Source organism: Candoia aspera, chromosome 1 (genome assembly GCF_035149785.1).
Source record: "Candoia aspera isolate rCanAsp1 chromosome 1, rCanAsp1.hap2, whole genome shotgun sequence".
NCBI classification, from domain to species: domain Eukaryota; kingdom Metazoa; phylum Chordata; class Lepidosauria; order Squamata; family Boidae; genus Candoia; species Candoia aspera.
This window is the reverse complement of record NC_086153.1, coordinates 5,185,073-5,211,813: the sequence shown is the minus strand read 5'-3', so window position 1 is coordinate 5,211,813 and position 26,741 is coordinate 5,185,073. Positions and strand designations below refer to the sequence as shown.

Genomic DNA, 26,741 nt, shown 5'->3' with positions numbered 1-26,741 from the left:
TCCTGGAGAAAGAGGATTGCAAGCTTGCAGGGCAATTTAATTTATGGAAGGAACTGGCGCAGGGCCCCGCAGTGTTTTTTCTCGGGTGGCTTGCCTCCTGATTAAATGCAAAGTACTGCCTTTAAAACTTGACGTGCACAGTCTAGGATGGGCTCGGGTCAATTTGGGAAAAGCCTTGCCGGATATAGATGTGGGGAGAAATGAAAGAGGCCAAGGGATCCTGCTTTGAATGAGAAGCAGAAAACGGGGAAAAAACAGCTGGATCGAGGAAGCACGGAGGGACCCAGGGCCTATAACCGGTTCACCTGGGGCAGGATTGTCACTGCAAAGTGAAGCTGTCCAGAAGTCAGCCGCACTTCGAGGGGCTTTATGGAGAGAGATCACCGTGAGGTCCCTCTTAAAACGTCAGTCTTAAGGAGGGGGTAATATTTCTACCCAAATGAGCCAGAGCCGGACGGCTTTCTTAGCACCCGGCTTCAAAGCTCCTTTCCTGCTGCGCCAGGCACAAATTGGAAGTAGTCGGGGAAACAAAGAGAAGCTGAATTTCAAGTCGGTTCAGTGCTAATTCGGTGGGGAGAGAGGCCCAGCCAGACCAAATGGGGAAGAAAATTGGGCCTCTTTCTATGGTTATGGTTATGGTTGTCATTTTCATGATTGATTCTGTTCTCCCTGTAACTATTAATATTAAAAATGATATTGAGGGGCATCCACAAATGGGGCAGGGGTCACAAAGTCAAGAGGAGGGATACGATGCGTATGAAAAAAAAGAACGGGGTAGTGGTGGAGTCACGGCTGCCATCTTGACATTTTTGCCCCCCCCCCGACAGACACCACTGATGATATAAAAATAGAGTCCCTTAGTTGAGCTCAACATGCACATAGCATTCTCTTCGCAATACAGATAGTCCTCGTTTAGCGACTGCCTCATTCAGCGGCCATTTGCAGTTACGACAGAGATGAAGAAGTAACCTTGCAACCAATCCTCGCATTTATGACCTTCACAGGTCTGTGAAACAAAGGAAAGCTGAAGTGAGATCACAAGCACAGTCACGGTTTCACTTAGCAGCTGCTTCACTTAATGACCAAGTTGCCAGTCCCAATTGTGGTTGCTAAATGAGGACTCCATGTAGAGATGACCTCACATGGTCTTTTCTCAAGATATTTATTCAACTTCCCAGGCTAGCCTATGACTCTTCAATTCCTTGCTCTCCCATACATGAACTAACAGGGACTGACTGTGCTGAGTTGATTTTTAAGTTTGGCTGGAAGTAATAACAACAACAACAACAACAAAGATTTCAAAGCTCCCTTAGAAGATAGAAGCTTCCACAGATACATTTGCTAATTTATTTATTTATTTTTTATAAATTACTTATTTATTATTGTATTATAAAATATAAAGTCGCTAAATACATACATACATACATATAGCAGGGGGAGGAAACTAGATCCAACCTGGGGATGGATCCAGCCTCCAGCTTGCCAAATAATTTCTCGGGGGAAGGGATTTAAGGTGAGGAAGGAAAAGCTCCCCCACATCAACCATGCAGGGTGAAATGGAAAATCACCCCCTTCTCCGTCACGTAGCCCAATTGTCCCCACTCTCCCGATATAAACCTGGGAAGGTGTGTATGCCGCCCAGAGTCATGCTTTGTGAGATGGACGGCCATATAAAAGGAAGGAAGGAAGGAAGGAAGGAAGCAAGCAAGCAAGCAAGCAAGCAAGCAAGCAAGCGGCGTGGGGAGGGAGGGAAGGAAGGTTGGGAAGGTGTTCCCATACCAAAAACACAAAGCAAAACATTTTTTACATTTGGAATCAAAGTTAGATTCAGCGCTTGGGGGAAGAGGTCCCCCTTTACTCCACCCGGTCGGCCGCTTTTTCTGAGGCTGTCATAACTTTGGACCGTCGTTAAATGAACGGTCGTTAAGCGAGGACTGCCTGTAATAAAAATGCCCAGTATTTATTTCTTTATCCAATTCGTATAGCCGCCTATTCAAAAAATTCTGGGCGGCACACAAACAATAACGAAGAATTACATTAAAACAAAACGTGGCCCTGTGAAGCCTCTTGTTGGGAATCCTGTCATGGACTCAGTCACAAAAGCAGCTGGCAGATTCTGGCTCCCTTTCTCACTGCAAATCAGCCATTTGGGCAGCACAGGATGACACTCTCCCTGTTTGGTAAACAGATGTAGCGTTCTTCCAAAAGCATGCTAAACCCACGCACAGCTCTGCAGTCCCCAAGGCACCAAACTCAGCCAGGGCAAGCCAACGTTGAGCTGTGCCTACTCGGACTTTGATTATTTTCTTGGACGGAGATTATTTTCTTTCTCTTTCCGAAAAGGAACATCCAGCTTGGAAAGCATGTTGTTTTAACTTCGAGCACTCAGCAGCCTCAACTTTCTGCCAGGACTTATAATCAGGGTGCACAAAAGGCCAAGCCGAAAAAGTTCACTGAGATGCTTCCTTAATCGGAATGTCAGTTTTAAGTCTTGTGCCACAGTCCATCATGGCGAACTGGGGGATCTGGTGAAAGTATTCTTAATGGTTCTTCCTGAGAGTTTATTGGAGCCAGTTTGCTTTGTCAGCCAGCCAAAAAGCTGTTTTGATCATTCGGAGGTTTGGATGGAGGGCTGCAATTTTGGGTCAGAATTGGATGTTCGAGGATTGAACACAACGTGGAAACGATGGCCTTTACATTTGTCCCTTGATGTCAGGCTGGATCACAAAATCAGGGAGACAACAGAAGCTGGTGATGGGGAAGGAGGAGAAGAATAAAAGAGGGGTGACGAGAGCAGTGTTTCTCGGTTTCAGCGACTTTAAGATGGGTGGACTTCGACTCCCAGAATTCCCTAGCCAATTCTGGGAGTTGAAGTCCACCCATCTTAAAGCAGGCCAGCTGGGGGATTCTGGGAATTGATGTCCACCCATCTTAAAGCAGGCCGGCTGGGGGATTCTGGGAGTTGAAGTCCACCCATCTTAAAGCAGGCCGGCTGGGGGATTCTGGGAATTGATGTCCACCCATCTTAAAGCAGGCCGGCTGGGGGATTCTGGGAATTGATGTCCACCCATCTTAAAGCAGGCCGGCTGGGGGATTCTGGGAATTGAAGTCCACCCATCTTAAAGCAGGCCGGCTAGGGGATTCTGGGAGTTGGAGTCCACCCATCTTAAAGCAGGCCGGCTGGGGGATTCTGGGAGTTGGAGTCCACCCATCTTAAAGCAGGCCGGCTGGGGGATTCTGGGAGTTGGAGTCCACCCATCTTAAAGCAGGCCGGCTGGGGGATTCTGGGAGTTGGAGTCCACCCATCTTAAAGCAGGCCGGCTGGGGGATTCTGGGAGTTGAAGTCCACCCATCTTAAAGCAGGCCGGCTGGGGGATTCTGGGAGTTGAAGTCCACCCATCTTAAAGCAGGCCGGCTGGGGGATTCTGGGAGTTGGAGTCCACCCATCTTAAAGCAGGCCGGCTGGGGGATTCTGGGAGTTGGAGTCCACCCATCTTAAAGCAGGCCGGCTGGGGGATTCTGGGAGTTGGAGTCCACCCATCTTAAAGCAGGCCGGCTGGGGGATTCTGGGAGTTGGAGTCCACCCATCTTAAAGCAGGCCGGCTCGGGGATTCTGGGAGTTGAAGTCCACCCATCTTAAAGCAGGCCGGCTGGGGGATTCTGGGAGTTGAAGTCCACCCATCTTAAAGCAGGCCGGCTTGGGGATTCTGGGAGTTGAAGTCCACCCATCTTAAAGCAGGCCGGCTGGGGGATTCTGGGAGTTGAAGTCCACCCATCTTAAAGCAGGCCGGCTGGGGGATTCTGGGAGTTGATTTCCACCCATCTTAAAGCAGGCCGGCTGGGGGATTCTGGGAGTTGAAGTCCACCCATCTCAAAGCAGGCTGGCTGGGGGATTCTGGGAGTTGATTTCCACCCATCTTAAAGCAGGCTGGCTGGGGGATTCTGGGAGTTGAAGTCCACTCATCTTAAAGCAGGCTGGCTGGGGGATTCTGGGAGTTGAAGTCCACTCATCTTAAAGCAGGCCGGCTTGGGGATTCTGGGAGTTGAAGTCCACCCATCTTAAAGCAGGCCGGCTGGGGGATTCTGGGAGTTGATTTCCACCCATCTTAAACCAGGCTGGCTGGGGGATTCTGGGAGTTGAAGTCCACCCATCTTAAAGCAGGCCGGCTGGGGGATTCTGGGAGTTGAAGTCCACCCATCTTAAAGTTGCTGAGGTTGAGACACCCTGGACTAGAGAACAGAAAACAGAGGGAAGTGGGGACCCTGGAGCAGAAGAAGACCAGGATAGGAAGTGAGCAGGAAATTAAGGAGTAGTTTCCACACATGAGAGACCTTGACTCCCAATGGACTGGAACTCTGGCACTTCTTGGAATCTAGGAATTTAAAGTACAACTTAAAGTGTTTATTTATTTATTCCTCACATTTCTTCACCGCCCGTCTCGCCAAAGCGACTCTTGGGCTGTCACCCGTTCTAGACTTTGGAGCTACTGTATCACAACTCATTATCCACTACACCACTCTTGCTATACTTGCACACAGCAATAAGCCCAGATTCCTGGCTTATCCTGGCAGGGCTCCACAACAGGCAACCATCTTGTTCCCCCTTCACTCTTCACTTTGTCCAGACGTGTAAAACTAACTAGGATGACAAGACAGCATGCCGTGAAGTAAGGTTCCTGCTTTGGCTGCTTCTGCATGGGCCACGGAAGCGACAAAGTGTTGGTTTTAACACCTGGGTATCTTAGGATGGCTCACCCCAACCAGAATTGTCCTAACCTTTTTGGTTGTCGGAGATAAAAAAACTCGCTCTTACAGTAGCTCCTCACTTCCTAGAAACGAAGATTGCTGAAGTTAGGAAGTGCTGCTCTTCAGTAGCAGCATCAATTCTTTGCATCAGAGTCCTGGGAGAAATCAGAAGAGGCTCTTCTGGATGGCCTTCAGGTGGCTGCAGAAAACTGAGCGGTTCAGGAAAGCCTTCTCGTTCATCCAGGCCACCTCTGTCTTCGATTTGATCTTTATTTTGCTTCCCCCTTTTCTTGCGGTTCTTTTTCTTTTTGCTTGCTTGTCCAGCATCTTCGTAGGTTTTAAGACTCGGCGCGGGTCTGTTAACGTTTTCTCTGTCGTGTCAGCTGCGGAGATGCTGTGCAAATGGAATAAAATAAATAACTAGCCCACCAAGGATTTGAGCAGAAGGCCTTCTGACTGTGCATAACACTAAGCAAGGGTGGGGGGGAAAAAAAACAGGGAAGGGACGTTGGTTGTAAATCTCTTGCAGCCAGAAGTCAGGAAGAGGGAGATGGAAAAAGAAATGCTCCGCAGCCAGAAAATTCTGCCAGCTGCAGCCGGAAAGCACTTCTTGCTCGTAACATCTCCAAAAAAGAAGCTGAGTTAAGATGAGTTTGGCTGCATGCTGGTTTGCAGGGAGAGGGACTGGGCAAGGCTCGTAGCCTTTTGCGGGCTGCAGACATTTATTAATCTGCTGCTGTTCTTGCTGTAGTGGGAGATGCCAGCTAGGAAAGGCCAGGAAGAGGGTGGAAAGCCCTTATCTCCAGCAAGAAGATAATTTTTCAGGCTTTGCTTCAAGAAAGTCTGCGGGGGATGGTCAAGCTGAGCTGTGGAATTTCCTAGTGGTCTCCCATCCTCCTCAGCATTTCAGATCAGCCACGGTTGGCTAAATGCTGCCCCCAGTTGTAGATCTAAGGAGCGTGGGAGGTTATATTCAGCAGCCATATAATGGCAACAGAACTGAGCTTTGAAATAGCGCCTACTTGAGGAATAACAAGCAAAGAATCCCTTTGGAGAAGACTGGGCTGGTGATGGAACTCAGAGGGTGTCACAGAAGACCATGATCTGTTCAGTTTCTTCATCTTGGCAGGTCGGACATGGGATAATGAAAAGTGAGAGGAAGGGCAGATTCTGGGTGGCTATTAGGGAAAAACTTTTGAAGAGGAAGAACATTTTGACTCATGACCCACATCCTTCTCCTTGCATGTGCTGAAGTGGTGGCTGCACAGCTGTGTGCCGTGGAGGCTTTGATTTGCATTCCCACATCAAGGAGGGAGGTTGGGCTAGATGGCCACAGGGGAACCCTCCTTCTCCAGAATTCTGGGATTCCAAGCAGCCATCTGCCTCAGTTCACCAGGGGAAGGAAAGATTCAGGTGGAATCATGGAGTGAACATTAATCCCAAATGGGTTTTCTTTTTCCCAAGCTGTTAGAAAAGATAAAATCTGAGAGGTGGATGGGTGAAGAAAAGGCTAAAAGGAAGACATGGGAGCCATCTTCCGATACAGGAAGGAATGTCCCAGGGAAGAGGGGATGGGTTTATTCTCCGTAGTGCCTGATGGTAGGACAAGAACCAACGGGTGGAAGCTTTACAGAGAGAGATCCAAAGTCAGCATCAGAAGGAATTTCCCAACTGTGACAGCTATTAAGCCAGTGTTTCTCAATCTCAGCAACTTGAAGATGGGTGGACTTCAATTCCCAGAATTCCCCCAGCCAGCATATTAGCTGAAAAATTCTGGGAGTTGAAGTCCACCCATCTTCAAGTTGCTGAGGTTGAGAAACCCTGTATTACACAGTGGAACAGCCTTCTTCCTGGAGTCGTCGGGGCCCCATTGCTGGAGGATTTCAAGCAAAGAACAGCCGTTTGTCTGGGATGGATTGAGGATTCCTCCCTGGGCAGGGGGCTGGACTAGAAGACCTCCAAGGTCCCTTCCAACCTGAGGATTCTATGATTCTTTTGGCCAGCCAAGACCCCAGGCAATAGACCAGCTACGTGGTGGTTATGGCAAGGGCTGAACGTTTTGGCTGGATTTTTTTTCCCGTTTTGGAGAGTTAGGCAGGGGCAAATAAAACCCTAAAACAAAACAGATGGAGCCGTAATACTCCGATTATTTATTTCTAAAGCCCCAAATTGGGCTGTCAACATTTGTTTTCTGCCAAATTTCAACAGCTCAGGCTTGGTGGGCTGAAGAGTCACGTGATGCCGACAGACAGAAAGTAATTCCTAAGGGAGGCTTCGCAGGTCCCCGGTCGTGGGTGCGAGAAGCAGAGAGAAGTCGTAGATCTCAGCTGCACATACAATCAAGAAGCTTTTAACCTTTCCCTGATAGATTCTATTTCTTAAAAAGACATGTTGACCCTGCATTTCAGTTCCATGTTTTCAAAAGGGCAGACACCATGTCTTAAAAAAAAAATAATTAAGCAGCCCAGGATGTTTAGCAACCCTCTTCCCTGTTGATCAAGACCACTCCCCAAATCTAGAAAGGTAAGTTTAATTTGGCACCCAAAGATCCACCAGTTTACAGAGTATGCCAGCTTTCCGATCTGCCAGCTGCAACCGTTCACGGATTGAATAGTTCTTGACCTGGCGTCTGCCAGGGGGAGCTTTTGCAACCTTCAATCGTGGTATGAGTTTTTGGGAAAGCGCTTGGTTGCAAAAAAAAGGCTAACAGGTTTTCTCTCCAGTATTGCCGATACTTTTATCGGTCCTTTTAATAGAAAGAGAAGGATGGTGCCTTCACAACAGGATGGCTCCCCGCCAATCACATCTGCCAGTCACATCTGTCCTTGCAATGTGGATAGGGAAGGGCTAGGAATTTCTTCTTTTTTATAGTGGTGGGACAAGGGAGTTCAGCCATCCCAGGGCCTCTTAGCAGCTCTGAAAGTGGGAGAGGTTTCGAATCTTGGTTTTTCAACCCTCTTAGGGAAGAGATGGAAAGAGGTTTCTGATGCTCCCTGCCTGTTCTGAGGCCAGCTGAAGCGAAGGCAACAGAGGCTGCGAGAATGACAGCAGAGGACGGGTAGAAAGAGAACGAAAACTGCACTAAGGCAGGATTTTTCAACTTGATGGCCTTCTCGGAGAGTTGAAGGGCAAAAATGAAAAAAGTTTGCTGGAAAACAACTAATTTTCTAACACTAGAAAGGGTTTGCCTCTTGAGTGGCAGTACTTGGAATCTTTATTTTTAAAGCAACAGGTTCCAAGGCCTGAAAACATTTGACGTCCCCTGCTCTAATCTGTAAAACCAGCTTGCCTTCAACAGGCAGAGAATCCTGGGTTGTGCAAATCTGGATGTAACTTTTTCTTTCCTTATCTTGAAAGATAACTCAGCTGAAGATAGAGAATAACCCGTTTGCCAAAGGCTTTCGAGGAAGCGATGACACTGACCTCCGCGTGGCCAGATTACAAAGGTGGGATGAAAGAAAACAAACAAACAAACAAGTCCATAAAATGATATTCTAAGTGAATGTTACAGGTAGTCCTCACTTAATGACCACAATTGGGACTGGAATTTTGGCTGCTAAGTGAAGCAGTCATTAAGCAAATCTGACCTGATTATATGACCATTTTTGTGGCACTCATTAAGCAAATCACAGCGGGTGTTAAGCGAACCATGTGGTTGTTAAGCAAATCGTGCGGTTCCCCATTGATTTTGCTTGCCAGAAGCTGGATGGGAAGGTCGAAAATGGAAATCATGTGACCACAGGACACTATGATGGTCATAAATGTGATAAATGGGGATGCTGTGATGGTTGTAAGTGTCAGGGCCACTCGTAAGTCAGTTTTTTCAGCACTGTCTTATGTCCAAACCATCACTAAATGAATGGTAGGTAGGTCTTTCTGACACCATCACTTCATGGATGCTCTCCCTTCCCCAGGATTAAAAGAAGTTGTTAGCAGGAAAATGTGGGTACCGTATGCTTTCTAAAGTGTGCAAAGCTCTTGTATTTGCCACTGTATGGAATCCAGTGGCACACATGGGGTAACTCAGCCTTTTATTCCCCAATCCCATTGCAGTGGAGATTTCTAGTCATTTCATTTATTTTAGAGTTTTCACAGCCTGCCCTCCTCAAAAGTCTTTGTTGCCCCAAGTTAAAGTGATAAGAACAATAGAACACATCAAAATTAGGAAAACACAGCAACCATAAATCAACAATAATAAATCAACATCAGAGTTTGTCTGAACATGTATCAGTGGCTGGGCTGGGCTGTCCTGAAGTGAAATTGGTGAAGTACGAGCTGATTTTCATGCATCAGCTCCTCCTTTTCTGATTGGTCAATTGATGGATTACATGCCATCAAATCAGTGTCAATTATTAGTACAGGTAGTGCTCGACTTATAACCGTTCGTTTAGCGACCATTCGAAGTTACGGTGGCACTAAAAAGTGACTTACAACCGGTCCTCACACTTACGACCGATGCAGCATCCCTGTGGTCACATGATCAAAATTCAGACGCTTAGCAACTGGCACGTATTTACAATGGTTGCAGCGTCCCAGTCACATGATCACAATTTGTGATCTTCCCAGCTGGCTTCTGACAAGTAAAGTCAAAGGGGGAAGCTGGATGCACTTAACGACCACAGTGATTCACTTAACAACTGCAGCAAAAAAGGCTGTAAAATCGGGCGTGACTCACTTAAGGACTGCCTTGCAGTTCCAGTCCCAATTGTAGTCGTAAGTCGAGGATTACCTGTAAACACATAGATAAACACATCCTTCTCCAGGATGATCTGTCCCCAGCCTGGTCCTTCAGGTCTTCCAACGGTGCCCCCATCACCCCCATAACTGAGTCCCTCCCCCTGGCTCCTAGTCGTCCTCTTCTCCTCTTTCCTTCCACCTTTCCCAGCATTAAAGCCTTCTCCAGAGAGCTGCACATAGAAAACTAGGGTATCAAGGATCAGGCTGGCCTAGAATTTTTTCCCTGGGATGCTAGATGTGGGTGGGCAAGGAATATTTTATGCAAGGGACAGTTTACACATTACATCTCCTGATGCAAAAGTGGTTAGCCTCTGGCCCATGATGTGCACATAGATCTAACACCTTTTTTGCTGCCCTCAGGGCCTCCCAGTTGGCACGTTTTAAACTTCAGGGGAAAATTACAGATGATTTCTGTTAGGAAACTAAAGAAAATAAGGCCACTCGGCCTTTGGATAGGTTGATGATGATGATGATGATCATCATCATCATCATCATCATGGTATCACAGCACACAATGGAAAGATATTATGAGTTTCATCTATTCCAAGTTCTGACGTTTATTTATTTATAAATACATTAAATAAATAAATAAATTTACAATGATAGAGGCCGTGGAGAAATAATACTAAATAGTTCTTGTTTGTGAATCTGCAGCTTTGTGGTTACTCTCAAGTTTCCTAAATGTCCCAGTACAAGTCCATGTTACAGCGAGGCATCCTTTGGGGATGTCCAGATAACTGACTGTAAAGAAAGTCCCCTCTCCTACCGTCATCTCTTACAACCTAAATCGCAGGTACCTTATGTTCTCCGTTTGCACCCTCAGCTTTCTTTGCAAAGCATCGGTGGCCTCAATCTTCCCCAACTGCTGAATGCTTTGCAATATACAATGTGCTGCTTGGACCAATGCCCGTATGCGCTTGGCAGAAGTGGGCTATGAATCAATTCAATGTGCAACACAGATGGGAAACAGATCCAGAGTGAGGTGTTTTGCCCAGGGCCACCCACATTTCAATAGCGGAGCTGTGCTCTTAGACCTAGATCTCCCAGGTTGAGGAGAAACAGAGCAAACTTGGTAGGGCAGTTTTGTGCACCTCCAATTTAAAAGGGAAGAAGTGATGGGGAAGGACTCTTTGAAGACTTGCTGCAGGTCTGGGTAGCTAGTCAAGGGAGAAACTGTCCGACTTCCTATAAGTCACCTTCTGTTGTCCCAAGATCAAGCGCAAAGGTTTCCAGATGTTGTCTTGCTGCAAAGGATCCTGAGTATAATGGGATGTGGGAAAGACCTTGGGAGACGGGGTGAAGAGATGCTGCCTAGGGAATGGTCAGATAAGAGACAGCATAGCCCACAGCTGCATAATGGGTGGAGAAAGAGGCTCAGAAGGGACCCTCCCTAGTTTCTCAGGCTAAAGGGAGGGGGGAGAATTGTACTTTCAGACTTGCAAGATTGATATTGGCCTTGCAGGGCAAACCAGAGAGGAATCACAACTAGATAAGCTAATTCTATTTTATTGTAAAGCTACATTAACAGAATCTTGCAAGTCTGAAAGTACAATTCTCACCCCCCTCCCTCTCCTTCATAGCCTGAGAAACCAGGGAGGGTCCCGTCTGAGCCTCTTGCCCAGCCCACTATCCAGCTGTGGGCTATGCCCTCTCTTATCTGACCATTCGTTTGGCAGCGCCTCTTTGCCCCGTCTCCCAAGGTCTTTCCCACATATAATTACGCCAAGACATATTTTAGTGTGCACAAATCAGTTCATCAAGAGGGCAAGCAGCCTTAACGACTTCCTATTGCCCAATCTAAAAGGAGTGACTGACTTCCAAATCATCCCAAATTCTCTCTTGCTAACTTCACATTGGTGGGATTGTGGGGATCAGGAATGGGAACTGAAGATAACACTGCTGAGCATTTGTCACAATTTCCAGACCAGCAGCAGAAGCATTGCTCTAACCATGCTCCCGTTCCAACTTTTTACAACACCTCCAAGAAGATCAGACGAAGATGAGATGCAGGCTTTAGCTTTTGGAGGCAGAATAGGGGGAGCTAGGAGGGGCAACCTCAAGGTCTTCCAAATCCTAGGCCTAATGTAATTTAAAATGACTAGAACTGCCTCAGGCATATGATAATTGGGTTCTACTGATCACCACTGAAATGTGCTACAACCTGTTTCTCTTTGACTAACATTTGTAGCAAAGAATATCCTGTGATCTCCAAGACCATCATGAGACAGAGGTTGGTGTCCACACATGGTCAACTCTCTGCAAAATCAGACATCAACTCGCTCCATGGAAGCCATCAGGCTCTTCAGCACTACCAGTATGAGAATGGAGCTCACATGCAGTTTGCCACCTCAGATGCCCAAGATCTGCCCCTCAACACCTTCACGGCACAGAGAGAATCCGGCCTCTTCTACCACTGCCTGAAACGACGAGGTACGGCAAGGGGATGGACTGGGGGGATGTTTTTGAACAGATTAATGGGGGATTTTCTGCTGGAGGATATCAAACTTGAGGCAGTCCTGGAATTTTTGACATCTAAGGAATCCTAGTAAAGAAACAAACGAGGTCTCTGGCTGGTTAGGAATATGCTGAACCTCCCAAGGATTCCTGATTGGTTGGGAGCACGCTTAACATTTAATTTTAAACCGGCTTGTTCTGGAGAACTAGGAAACTTTAAGATACTCGGCTGAGATTATTTTTAATAATGAAAAAGCAGGATGGAAGATGGGAGAGAGAGAGATTAGCAATATGGTTAGTATGCAGAAAGCAAGCCAAATCATGAATACTGCCAGTTCTGCCACCCTCTGACAGAAATAAATTAATGTGTGCCATTCACTTTCAATATAAGTGAGCCAGTTTGGTGTGGTGGTGAAGGTGCTGGGCTAGAAACCAGGAGACTGAGAGTTCTAGTCCCTCTTTAGGCATGAAAGCCAGCTGGGTGACCTTGAGCCAGTCCCTCTCTCTCAGCCCAACCCACCTCACAGGGTTGTTGTGGTGGGGAAAATAGGAGGAGGAAGGAGTATTAGGTATGTCCGCCAGCTTGAGTTGACCAAATATAATATGTAAAAAAAAAGGCAGGATACAAATCTAATAATAATAATTTTAAAAAGCATCTCAGGGCGACTCATGAGAGTAAGCAAATCTTCTTGACCCCAGAACACTGTCAGATAAGAAAGGAGATCTTTCTCCTGAACATGTAGGGTTTGTTTTTTTTAACTAGTCTGGAATAAGCCCTTAGTTTTATCTCGCAAGATTTCCCCAGTCTCCTGACATGTGCTTCTGGCAAATGTAGGCCAGTCGTTTTGCTGGAAAGTGTTCACGATAAGTTGTTTTAAGACTCCTTGAACTTGTCAAAAGCACAAGTACCAAAACACTGCAGCATGTTCGTTGTCAAAGTTTGCAAAAAGTAATTGCTGGACATAAGAAAGTAGTAGGCGCCCAAGTCACTAAAATTCTCAGCTGATGAAACAAGGTCCTGGAAATTAAGATTGATAGGATTAACTAGATCCTGGCTGTACTCTGTCTTTTTGCTAATAAGAAAAACCCTTTGAGAAAAAAAAATAGGGCAAGGTTCTGCTGATGCGGTAGTTTCTTAAGCAATTTATTATGGTCCAGGTCAATTAAAAAAACCCCTCTTATCCTACACAGTTAAGGACTGTCTATACCAAGCAAAAGCAGTGAGCAAACTTAGTTTTGCATAAAATTGATCTATAAGATACATAGGACAATGAAACTGGAATGAAGCTTAGTTTAAGGAAAAGGAGAAAATGGAGCGATCTCTATGGCTCTGAAGTAGCACAAGGGTCACTTGGCCCCAACTGCACAGGCTTTCAGCTAGAACCACAGCTACTTTTAGGAAACCACTTCCAATTGTCTTGGCCTACCGCTCACACAAGATTTGAGTGTGTTTTAATGCACACCTAAAGGGCCAATCAGATGTGTTCCAGTATAATTTGCCCAAATGATGAGTTGATCTTTAACTATCCAGCAGTCCAAGGCCAGGGAAGAATGTCCATAGGGATGTGCAACTTCGCCTTGCCTTATTTATGTAATTCGATTTGTCCCCACCCATCTCCTCTCACCGGGGGACTCTGGGCGGTTAGGGTCTCATCTTTTCATTAAGAAACCCCAGTGATAATGTGAAGAACACACAAGATACCCAGAAATAGGTGGAAAATCACTGGAGCAGAAGACAGGGGATTTCTGTTGGGGAAAAGAATCTGGTAGGCCGAATCTAGAGAAAATGAATAGGGGTTAACTGCAACGCACGGCCTCATTAATTTCAAATCCCTTTCATTTCTAAAGAATTTTTTGTTCAAGCCTGGCTGGGTCGGTCGGTTTATTGATTTATTGGTCTGTCAAAGTTATACGGCCGCCCATCTCACCCGAAGTGACTCTGGGCGGCGTCGAATAACACCAGGAACTGAAAAGAATTATTTGCACGTTCACAGAAGGGGCCCGACACCTGGACTTACCCTGCAAACGCTCGTATCTGGAGCCGACCTCTTCCGCTGGAGAAGAACATTATTTTCGGTCGCCCCCACCCTACGACCAGCAGATGCTGAGCCCCTCGTACTGCAGCGACGTGACCCCGCGGGAAGCATGCATGTACTCTGGGTCTGAAATTGCAGGCGTCTCGGGGGTGGAAGATCTCCCTCCCCCTCCCCCTCCCCCTCCTCCCCCACCTCCTCCTCCCCCGCCGCCTCTGAGCTGCAATATGTGGACCTCGGTTGCACCTTACACCAGCTACAGCGTCCAGACCGTGGAGACTGTCCCGTACCAGCCCTTCCCCGCTCACTTCACAGCCACCACCATGATGCCACGCCTCCCCCCCACGGCCGGCCAAGGGTCCCAGCCGCCGGGCAGCAGCCCTTTCGCGGTCTACAATCAGCTCTCGCAACCCCCCGCTCGGGAGCGGATGCCGGGGTCCTCCTTCCCCAGAGAACGGGTGGGCGAGAGGAAGCTCCCGTCGCCCCACTTGAGCGCGGCCAACGAATTTCTGTACTCGCAGACTCTCTCCCTGTCCAGGGAATCCTCTTTGCAGTACCATTCGGGAGCGGGCACAGTGGACAACTGGACTGATGGATGATTGCCAGGGTCAGCGCGAGGATGAGGTTCGCTGCTCCGGGACGGTCAATACGGGGCGACTGTCCACGGACGCCTCGCACGTGCACAGCATCCACAGAGACCTGCGCATCCCTTGGCGTTTGGGAACGTTCTGTGCAGCGCAAAAGGAGCTGTGTTTGCAGGGGGCGGGGGGGGGGCGGGTTAGTTCAGTGGAAGATGTCTGGCTCAGCAGCATGCATCTTCCGGTCCCAATGATCCGGTTGGACGTTTGCCTCCTAGGCAGAGGCATCCCTCACTGAGTTCCTGAGATGCTTAAAACATTATTGGATTCTCTCTCAGAACAGGGGTCTTCACTCTAGCCATTTGACTGACATACCTTGGGTTCCAAGGTGTGTTTTTAATCCAATGAGAGGGCAGCAAAACAATTTTTTTTTCCAGCTGCAGCCAATTTGCTTTGGTAATTATCACTTGCCAGCAAAAAACAAGCTAGCTGGGCTGGCCAGCCTGTTTTTTGCTGGCAAGCAAAGTACAAGATGTGGTTTTGTGGTATCTGCACATGAGCAGTGATAACACTATATGAGCCCCATCCCACAATGGTGTCAGCCAGTCATGGTGACAGTGGTGTCACAGTGCACAAGGAGGCACCTATGCAGTGATGTCACTGCGGAGAAGCTTTGCACCAAATACCTCTGATTTCAAAGGTGGAATGGGTTTTGCTGTTCTCCTGTTGGAAGTTTTCTCTCTCTCTATGGCTGTTTTTGAGTAACGGGCAACCCATCACCATTACTTCCCCCCTTCAACTCAGAAAGCCAAGCACAGTCCTATGCCTTGAGTTCTGAAGCTTAGTACTCTTCCTGGACCTTGTGGCAGGGAAAATGCCAAGGACAGGTAGTCCTCTACATACGACCATTCGGTTAACAACAATCCGAAATTACGACGGCCTCAGAATGGGCGCTTTATGGCCTGTAAAGCACTTCCGAGTGTCGCAAAACATCGCACCACCACTCCACAGTCACATGATCATATTTTGGGTGCTTGGCAACTGCCTTGCATTTACGACCGGTTGTAGCATCCCAGGGTCACGTGATCAGGTTTTGTGATATTTTTTGCTGTTTTCCAGCAAAAAACACCCACTGGGAAAGCTGGGTTTGCTTAACGACCCATGATTCGCTTAACAACCACTGTAAAAATGGTTGTAAAATCAAGTCTGGTCACATGGTGACTCAACTTACAACCCCAACGGCTTACGATGGAAATTCCGGTCCCAACTGTGGTCATAAGTCGAGGACTACATGTAAGTGCTTCCTCTCCCATTAAGCCCATTTGCACAACATGCGAATGTGGTTTATCCTTGGGTATGAAAATGTCTAGTTGTGACCGCTGATTCCCCAACTCACTAGGTTTGTTTCAAACTTACCAGATTGTTTGCTGATGACTTCCACCCACTGCTAATCAAAATGGTTAGCAAGGGAAGAAATCACAGGCTGAAATCACTGAAACAATCCCCAATGGTTTTGAGTAGGATAGTTGGAGGCACAGATGCCTGCATGTGAAAAGGGGCTTCAATCCCAGTCACTGCTGCCATCTTGACTTTTTTGACCCTGTCCCCTGCAGTTGCCCTTGGTTTGAGAGACAGATGGAAGACCCCTTACTTACAATCGGCTACAGGTAGTCCTTGCTTAACGACCACAATTGGGACCAGAATTTCAGTTGCTAAGCAAATCAATCATTAAGCAAATCTGACCTGATTTTACAACCTTTTTTGCAGCAGTCGTTAAGCTAATCACCACGGGGTTAAGTAAACCACGTAGTTGTTAAGCAAACCACATGGTTCCCCATTGATTTTGCTTGCCAGAAGCCAGCCAGGAAGGTCGAAAATGACAATCACATGACCATGGGATGCTGCGACAGTCATAAATGCGAACTAGTTGCCAAGCATCCAAATTGTGATTGCATGACTGTGGGGATGCTGTGACGGTCGTAAGTGTGAGGACTGGTTGTAAGTTGGTTTTTTCAGCACTGTTGTAAGTCCAAACCATCACTAAACAAATGGTTGTTAAGTGAGGACTACTTGTACATTCATGCTTGAACTTGAGCCATGTAGAGACTGATTATAGGAGGGGAAGAAAGGGTGTTCTTAAAAGGGGGTGCTCTTAAAAGTGTTGAAGTGCTCACCTCAAATGTTGCAGCACAAGGTGGCTCCAATGAAAAGTAGCCAAAATGCCCCCCTCAAACCCCTGGATTGAATTTAGCCCCCACTTTGTTAAAAGGAACCCAGAAGTGCTGGCTGCAGGAATTTGCCTTTTGCGTTCACAAGGGCAAACTGGGAAATAAATCGGCCCCAGCGTTTTTCTGCAGTTGTTAGTAATAAGCGAATTCTAGAGATGCTAAATTGCCCTGGATAAAGCCAGGCGAATGAAGGATACACGGTCATATTTTTCTGATTTCCTTTGGTGGAAATCGGATTGCAGAGAATGGAATTTCTGCCCTTGGGCAACACCCACGCACAAGCAACGCCTCTTAATCCCTCTCTTAGTCCTGAAGCTCGTCAGAGAGCCGCAGGCAATTATTCAAGCTAACCGTAAATACAGAAGCTGTGAATTTTGAACCTGGCCCTCAGAGATATTATATAGTTAACAGTTCTTTCAGCAAAGCATGCAATGACACCTAATCGGAAACTCAGGTTTGTTCCTAAATACAGAAGGCCCACATCTGATTTCCAGCCTTGTTTTGTAATCTACAGCCCAGTTTAAACCAGGGTTTCTCAACCAGGGTTCAGTGGCACCCTCAGGTTCCGCAAGAGGTCACTGGGGGTTCCCTGGGAGATCACAGCTGATTTAAAAAATTATTTCCAATTCTGGCAACTTCACATTAAAGAGGTAAGTTTCATTCTTTATTTTTCCTTTAAGAACATTGTTGGTTCATCTATACAGGCCTACCCATGAAATGGATATAATAATTTGGTAACTTCCGGCCTATATTTGAGCCTGGATGTGCAGGGGTTCCCCGAGGTCTGGAAAATATTTCAAGGGTTCCTCCAGGGCCAAAAGGTTGAGAAAGGCTGGTTTAGAACCACTTTCCTGTGAAAGATGCAGGGAAGGCACCTCATCACTGCCAGTGATAAATTGCCAAGCATACCCAGTAAGGGTTTCACAGATTGACCAGATAATATATAGGGGAATTTGTTTAAATACTTCTAAAATGTGTTTAACTTAACCATCTTTTTTTTCTTGCCAAGGATTAGCCATACGGCAAACACGTTCAAATTCTGAAAGCGTTCTGTGATGGCATTTTCAAAACTCCCTGTAACTAGAAAGCTAGCACAGCAGGGAGCAGACTTCGATCCTTTCTCCTGAAGTGCTGTCTCCCCTCCCTTTTTTTGCGGGGCTTTTTTCTAAAATGGGGAAGCACTGAGAAATGGTTCCTACTCAAGAAGAGCCCCAGGGAACAAACTGCCTTACTTTAAGTCAGAACAGTGTGTCATCAAAGTCAGTACTTAGCAACTGTGTTCACACAATAGGTTAAGCCTTAATTCATTTAACTGTGGTTAACTGAATAAACCATGGATGGGTTTACACAATGTTTTAAGCTTTGAACTCTGGTTTACAAACCATACAGGCTGGATTCACATGTCACCCTATGCCGCAAACAAGCCAAGAACATTGTGGTTGTGTGTGTTGTGTGAATCCAACTGCTAACTCCTTTGCATTAAGGAATGACCAGGGACATCCCAGATGGGGGAGGTTAAAAAAAAAAATCAAGAGGGTGGCTGCAACTGTGTGACTGAAGCTCCACCCCTTTTTGATGTGTGTTGCATATCAAAAAGGGGTGGAACTTCAGTTGTGGGTGTGAGCGCCATCTTGACCCTTTTGACCCCCTCTTGCACAGAATGGATTCAGCTGCTTTATTCCACACACATGTAGTAGAGGTTCGAAATGGTCACAAAACCATACAAATCAAACAATAATCTCTGAAGCATCCAGTGTATGGTAATTTGGCTGGAATAACATTTATTCCTGGCTTCTGAAAAAGACTTAAAGAAGAACGGAATTAAAACATGATCTAAGCAACTTTTGAGCTTCTTAAGAATTCATACTTTTACCATCTGTTTCCCAGTCACCCAGAATGCTTCTGCCCATCCTTTCATGGGGATCTGTAATGAACAAGTCTATAACCAGGGCAGAAAGTAGGGTGGGAGAGGAAAACAAACATTTTCCCATTACCAAGGCTGCTAAAGAAAGGGTTATTTTTCATCCAGAAGATTGGCTGGTGTTTTGTTTTGTTTTGTTTAAGAAAAAATAATAATAATCAAAATTGGGACATCACTACAAATGTTGCATGCTACATAGTTATTTATATATCTATATATCTTTATATAAAAAATATATTATCTGTCACAAACGCAGGCCCACGTGTTCCATTCAGCTTTGCTGTTTTTACGATAAAATTCCTAGTAAAAGAATGATGTTGCAAGGGGATTTTTTTTTAATAAAAAAGACAGCTATTTAAGGTCCCCCCCCCATTATTATTTACACCCTTTTGTGTTGTAAAAATTAAGATTTGGTTAGATGACCTATATATGCTACAGATAAAGCTCTATTAGAATCCAAAGTAGATTTCTGTTTGTTTGGTTTTTTTAAAAAGAACGGTTATCATAATATGAATATTTCATTTTTTGTATCGGTACCTAAAAAAACCCTACTATACATTGTCAGGGTGGGGGGCTTTCACTACCTAGACCATAAATTCTCAGGGAGGTGTTACTCATCAAAAGGTTGATTTATTGAGATTTTTTTTTTTAATGAAACATTGGGGAGATTGTTTGCCATCAAGAATGTTTATTTGCAGCGACACTAGGACTGCGGCCATGGCCTATTTATGCAGAAATGAATGTGTTGTTATCCCTGATTCATTTTTGCACGAATAAACTTCTTAAGCAGATGGAGGTCCAGATCTCACCACCAAGTCCAAGTTTCTACAGGGTCACTGTAGGTAAAGGTACAAGTTTCCCCTGACATTAAGTCCAGTCGTGTCCGACTCTAGGGGGCGGTGCTCACCTCCGTTTCAAAGCCGAAGAGCCGGCATTTGTCCAAAGACACTTCCTCAGTGGTCATGTGGCCGGCATGACTAAACGGAACGCCGTTACCTGCCCGCCGAAGCGGTACCTATTAATCTACTCACATTTGCATGTTTTCGAACTGCTAGGTTGGCAGGAGCTGGGCCTAGCAACGGGAGCTCACCCCGCCACGCGGATTCAAACCGCCGACCTTCCGATCGGCAAGCTCGGCAGCTCAGCGGTTTAAGCCGCAGCGCCACCGCGTCCCAGCACAGGGTCGCAGAGGATAAAACAAATGCTGCAATGCAAGCTCCACCCCTTTTGAACACACAGGCAACATCAACAGACAAACAAAGGGGACAGAAATTGTGTTGCAATGCTCGAGGCTGACTTCATCCATGGCTTCCCTTGAAAAACCCACATATAGACCCCCAACCCCGTGTCCCCCTCTGCTTGGGAATGAGTCATTATTGGAAATCACTGCGTTTCCAGAATAACAAAAAGACAGGGAATTTTACCTGGGAAAGAGAAAACTTCACTAAAGTTGATCAGCGAAGGCTCTTGAGTAGGCTTCGCAATCGTGGGAATAACGGCTTGTCCCTTTATGGGTTGCTAGTAACAACGGACAGAAAAATGGGCTGTGTCTTGAGGGAGGGAAGTAAGAAATAGATTCCTTTAAGAATGTGGGTTGCGTCTGGTGCTTTTTAATTTGTCCGTAAATTTTGTTTGTTAAGGGGGGAAACAGTAGGGTGGCCAAGGTTGCAGGTGTTCCCAAAACTGGGTTGGAGAAATGAAAAGTGGTTGTGAAGCGCTCACGTTGAGTTACTAGGTTGGAACGGCGTGCCTCCATAGGCGTCGGCAGCAGAGGTTGAAATTGAGAAGATGGTGGGCCACCATCCACCGTCTTGCTGATTTTGACACCACTGCTATGTTTCTAAGTACCTGGTCAAGTGCAGAGGAACATCGATGGAGAGAGCAAGGTCTTCATCTCTTCCTTTGAAGGCCCCTAGAGGCATCTGGTTGGCCAAAAATACTACACAAGCCCAGGGGCTTAGTTGGCTTAGTTTTAAAAATAGTTTGCAGTAGAAAAAGAAAGGGGACATTAGCCATGACCTGTCTTTCTACTACATGGCAGTTTTCAAATTAAATTTAATTCAGTTGAAGCACTTATAGTGCCATCCGATGAAAACTGATTTCAAGCAATTAATTGTATTTCAAAAAAAACCATACCTACCTTCCTGGATATTCTCTTGTTCAAATTTACATTTCCCACACTGGACATTTTCTGACCTATTCATTCCCTCTATTTGCTCATTTCCTTTCCTTCCACAACTGACAATATTAGATCTGGCCTTTCCTTGACGCAGAATGAATATTAAAGCAGATTGCGGAGGACCTGTATACCTCATGCTAAAACATGCCAGGCATTTTTTTTAAAAAAATTCATAGAGTTAAAAAAAATGGATGCATTAATTTTGGCAGTCCTTGCATTTGAGAAAAGCCAACATCTGGAACTGAAAGGGCACATTTTTGGCAAGGACATTTGCTTACGGCGAGGAGAAGGGAAGTCTTCACAGTCTGGAAAATACAAGCTGCTTCACAGTACTTTTATTATGTCATTAATTCAATATGCAACGTGTAGAAAAAATTAAGTTTCTTTTCAAGGGGAGATGGAATCTCCCCAAGAAAGGAGGCCCAGGGCAAGATTCTGCAGCCTGTTAGGGCTCTCAAGCACCCCTGGACAGAAGGTGTAAAGTGTTGGCAGGGCGATCCTCGGGATTATACACTGCAAAATAAATTTATTTTATTTTTTGTATTTATTTATATATCAAATTTATTCCCCGCCCCTCTCACTTAGAAAGCGACTCTGGGCAAGTTACATAAAACAGAAATAAAACATTAATTAAAATACAATAAAACAGTAAAACAGTACAGTAAAAACAGTCTTCTTAATAAATAATAAGTTCCAAAAAGATGGCTGGTAAAAAGTTCTTGATTTAAATTCCGGGGAGCAACTTAAGGTGCCCACCACCCCGGAATTTAAATCAAGAACTTTTTACCAGCCATCTTTTTGACCACCCCTCTTCACCCCCCATGCGAGATGGCAGAGCCAGCTCTTTACTCCTTTCCGGAAGGCCAGGAGAGTAGGGGCCCACTTCACCTCTCGGGGAAGAGTGTTCCATAGGGCGGGGGCAACAGCAGAGAAAGCCCTCTTCCTGGGACCCACGAGATGACATTCTTTTGGCGACGGGACCCACAACATGCCCTCTCTGCTTGACCAGGTGAGACAGGTTGATGTGATGGGGAGGAGACGGTCCCTCAGGTAGCCTGGCCCCATGCCATGTAGGGCTTTAAAGGTGATAACCAACACCTTGAATTGGACCCAGAAGCAAACTGGTACCCAGTGAAGCTCCTGCAGCAAAGATGTTACATGTGCCACCCTTGGTGCACCCAAAATTGCTCACGTGGCCTCATTTTGAACCAGTTGTAGCTTCTGGATACCGTTCAAGGGTGGCCTCATGTAGATCACATTGCAATAGTCTATACAGGAGATGATAGGGCATGAGTGACTGACCGGAGGGCTTCCCGATCCTTCTTAGAACAGGAATTCTTAGAACAGGACATCTGCCATTACTGGATTGCCTCCAGATTTAATCAGAGCAGACCCACTAAAATCAATAGCATGGGTTCGACTTTTGTATCTAAAGTAAATTCCATTGTCTATGATCTTTGCTCACTTCTTGGGAGTTCTCATAAATGCTGAGTGGGATCTAGGCTTAGGCATGCAACACTCCGTCCACCATCTGGCCAATTTTAACCTGCCCCTGCAGATGCCTCTGGTTTAAAATATAAAATCAAGGCACCAAGGTATCTGCAGGATATGGTAGAAAAAGCCAAGATGGCGCAGCCACAATGGTGCAAGCAAAGTTCAGTCTGCTTTTAATGTGCAACACACCTAAAAACCCAGTGGAGCTTCAACTGCACTGTTGTGGCCACCATCTTGACTTTTTTGACCATCCCCTGTAGACATTCTTGAGTGAAGACTCGTTGAACGAATTTCTGCCACACACAGGTGAAAAGCTGTGTTTCATCTGAAACCTTCAGGTGAAATAAGGATTGGTACCTGAAGACAGGAAATAATAATAATAAATAAATAATAAAAATAATAAATAAGGATCGGTACCTGAAGTCCATGGAATTCCACCATTATCTGATCAGCCCCGTGAGGACACAGCAAAGCAGGATGGCTGACCAGCTGGTCCTTTTCTCCTAAAATTCCTACTTTCGCTAAGAAAAATGAAATAAATTGTGGTTGCTCCACTGAGATGCCAGGTTGAGGGGAGACCAAGTCTTCCTTCATTTCTTGAGCCTCTATGAGGAGCGTATCCGCAGAAATGAATTAAAAACTGGAGCAGAAGGGATATTGTAGCTGAGGTTGATCTCCGATTAAACTTCCCATCTAGATCCCAGAAAAATGAGCCAACTTTAAGATAAGTCAACTGTCTTGAGCCCTATTTGATCAAGGTTTGGACAAGACACGAGGCCAAACGGCATGTTGGCTTAGCAAGTGGTGCTGGGTCAGAGCAACAGCGAAAAAAGGCATTAGACCTGGACTGACCTCAGGCAATTTGGGGTTTAATGAATCCTAACCAGGGTCTTGAGTTTTCCTCAAAGGAGTATGGGCTGTTGCATTGAAGCCAAAGCTGAAGTTGAAGCAATAAATGTATGTTGCATTGTTTAAGTTTTCTACGCTTGGTTTGGGAGTTCGGAGTTGCAGATGTTTCATCACATTACTGAGTAACACCTTCATGGCAGGCGTTCATATAATACAATATTATATAATCATATAATGCAATACAATATAATCATACAAATCATATAATACAATACAATACAATACGCTACAACACAATGCATCATATAAATCATATATAATATGAGAGCCAGTTTGGTGTAGTGGTTAACCTTAAAAAAGGGGTGGGGATTTGAGTGCACGGTTGCCATTTTGACTTTTTTTAACACACAACCACACACCCCCGACACACACATATAGTTGCCCCTGATCCAGTTAACTCATTAGGATTGCACCTGACTTGCCATAAAGGGGAGCATTCACACAGCAGAATCTTTTTATAGTGCAACATCCTGGTACTTGTATGTGGGAATTGTTAGCTTGCTCATTAAAAAAGCAAAGAAGTAGAAGCATTATGGGGCGGGGGGTCAAAAAAGTCAAGCTGGTAGCCACAACTGAATACACAGACAGGGCCACCATCTTGACTCTTTTGACCACTCTGGCCCTAGGCATCCCGAATCATAAAGAAATAACTGAACTCCTCAAAGCTGCATCCTTCCACCTTGAAAACTGTTCTCCGCAGAGCATAAGGAATTAATAAAGAGGTATCTTTGGGAAGGTCATAAAATGGGAAGAAGAACCATGCGCTGGCGGAGAGGAAGAAAAATCCTACAGGAACGATTCCAGCCAGAACAAAACGGTTGCCACAAGAGCAATCCCGATGAACAGATGAGCAGATGAGCCGAGGCACGGGGCCCTCCCGCCTGTTCCCAGCAACTAAAAACATCTTTAACCGAATCTCCCTCCACAGAAGCCTTGAAGAAAGAAAATAAAGGCGATAAAGCCACAGGTTTAGCAAGACATCCGAACGCAATTCCCCTGCCCTGGTCTTGCCAGCCAGCCGACAACCTGAAGAAGCAATTTATCATTATGAAGGAAGGGAGACAGCTTGGAATGGGGCTGTGGGGGGGGGAACCTTTCACTGGGATTTCTGTACCCTGTCAGTGAAACAAGTCTTTACAACCACACTCCCCCCGAAGCTGATTGCCTCTTCAAGCCATCCGCGGGATGCATCACTTGGTTGCCCGCAGGCATTCTTGCCTTCCACAGGACACAGGTTCTTCTTGCAGAAGTGGATAAGGATGATAGACTCAACGGATGGATGATCCCTAGACTGGCCTCCGAGTCGCATGGAAGAGAAAGAGGCACCCTCAGGGGCGTCCATGGGGGTGTCGAAGAAGTAAGATGGCAGTCACCAACAGGTGCTCAAAGACCCACCCATTTTGACGTGCGTTGTGGTAGAGGAAGCTACAAGTTGGTGACCCTTGGTGATGCCTACTGGAAGACGATACGTGCTGTCCCTGTCTGCTGGCTCATGACATGGGGCCTTGTAGGATTGCCCAGATTAGGGCTACAGTGGAGCTAAACCTCATCAAGCTGGAGAATCTATCCTTTCGGTCCCTGGGAGAGAAAGGAAGGAAAAGAGGAGTTATGGAGTTGAGTAGCTGGCTATAGAAATGGTATCCAGAGGAGATGCTTTATTTCTGGGAACACGGTTGGCATAATACGGATACACAAAACTGAAGGCATCTCACAAAGATTAGGAAGCAGGTGCTTGGCTGAAGCTTGTCAGCCTGAATAAGAAGGGATTTCAATTAGATTCTATAGGATTGGGATGGAGATCTAGAAGCAAGACTTTCTAAGAAGTTTGTGCCACGTGTGAAAAAGGGGCAGGCCTTCAAGCACATGGACCTGGCCACCACCTTAACGTTTTAACCCCTTTGCAGATGCCTCTGTCACCCAGTGAAAAAGCGGGAAGAACACGGACTCATCAAGTCAATGCCCTTTTCCTATATTCTAATACCCAGAGTACAGGGAAATAAAATGTGAATGGTCTCTTATTACAGGAAGGCGAACCGTATTTAACAGGCACAACTGAGGCTTGGCATTATGAGTCTCGTGGTTTGAATGCAGCAGCTGGAGAGTGACGAATGCGACTTCTTCAAAAGAAATGGTAGAAACAGTTTTGTAGCCGTTGTTCCCAACCTTGGCCATTTTGAGCGGGGTCTGGACTTCAACTTCCAAAATTCTCAGCCGCGGCCATGCTGGCTGAGGAATTCTGGGTACTGAAGGCCACACCTCTGGAAGTTGCCACGGTTGAGGACTGTTGAGCTAGAGAAATGGGTGAAAGTCAATGCAATGAAATTTAAGAGATGAAAATGCAACTGTAAAGCTAACTGGACCCCCCCTGCACTAGCTGTGTTCGAGCAGAGCCTGGACAGCCATTAGTTGAAGATCTTTACTGTAGATTCCTGCATGAAGCAGAGATTTAGACTTAGTGGGTCTTTTTGCTCTAGGATTCCACGATCACCTGATAACCAACATACAAGTAGTACTTGACTTACGACCATTTGTTTAGTGACAGTTCAAAGTTATGACAGCACTGAAAAAAATGACTCACGACCGTTCTTTGCACTTACAACCATCACAGTGTCCCTGCAGTCATGTGATCAAAATTTGGGCACTTGGCAACCAGTATGTATTTATGACAGTGACCTTCCCATTTGTGACCTTCCCAGCCGGCTTCTGACAAGCAAAATCAATGGGGGAAGCCAGATTTGCTTAATGGCCATGTGATTCACTTAATGACCATGGCAAAAAGGTCGTAAAATTGGGCATGCTCACATGATGCCTCACTTAATGACTGCCTCGCTTAGCAACCAAAGTTCCAATCCCAATTGTGGTCATAAGTTGAGCGCTACCTGTAGCATAATATTAAAAGGCAACATAATTTACAGCCAGGAAGAAGCTGCCCATTTAAAAGCGATGGATTCCGTTGTGCAATGCTGGCTATTGTGTTGCTTTGACGGAAGAATTCTCAATGCTTTCGATGCACTCATCCAACCTCATCTAAAACAGTAGGATGCCCATTTCGTCCCTGTGGGTAGCGAAAATGCACACCGCCATACTTCAGAATGACCAGACATCAAACCCTGACAAGATGGGTGTACTGTAGTTCCTCTACCTCAGTGTTTCTCAACCTTGGCAACTTTAAGACGTGTGGACTTCAACTCCCAGAATTCCCCAGCCAGCCATGGGAGTTGAAGTCCACACGTCTTAAAGTTGCCAAGGTTGAGGAACACTGTTCTACCTATTCTGTATGATTCCTCCCAACTCTATAATTCTATGATTCCATGTTTCCCATGTTCAAAGAAACTAGGACCGGAAATAACAGGTGTAAGCTGCAGCTATTAGATTTTGTTTAAACACAAGAAATTAGGAGGAGTCTGGTAGCATCTTTTCTAGCTAACAAGTTTTATTGAAAGGCATAAGCTCCATCAGATG

The 26,741-nt window shown here is 45.9% G+C and overlaps 1 protein-coding gene and 1 long non-coding RNA gene across 2 annotated transcripts in view; both read left to right on the top strand.

Moving 5' to 3' along the window:
- TBX4 (T-box transcription factor 4) overlaps positions 1 to 14,569 on the top strand; it is a 48,850-nt gene extending 34,281 nt beyond the window's left edge. The window contains exons 6-8 of the mRNA XM_063296413.1: positions 8,104 to 8,192; positions 11,672 to 11,913; positions 13,932 to 14,569. Of these exons, the coding sequence (XP_063152483.1) occupies positions 8,104 to 8,192; positions 11,672 to 11,913; positions 13,932 to 14,569 (969 nt within the window). The remainder of the gene's footprint in view (positions 1 to 8,103; positions 8,193 to 11,671; positions 11,914 to 13,931) is intronic.
- LOC134492363 (uncharacterized) overlaps positions 1 to 26,741 on the top strand; it is a 227,729-nt gene that overhangs the window by 103,981 nt on the left and 97,007 nt on the right. The window lies entirely within an intron of this gene.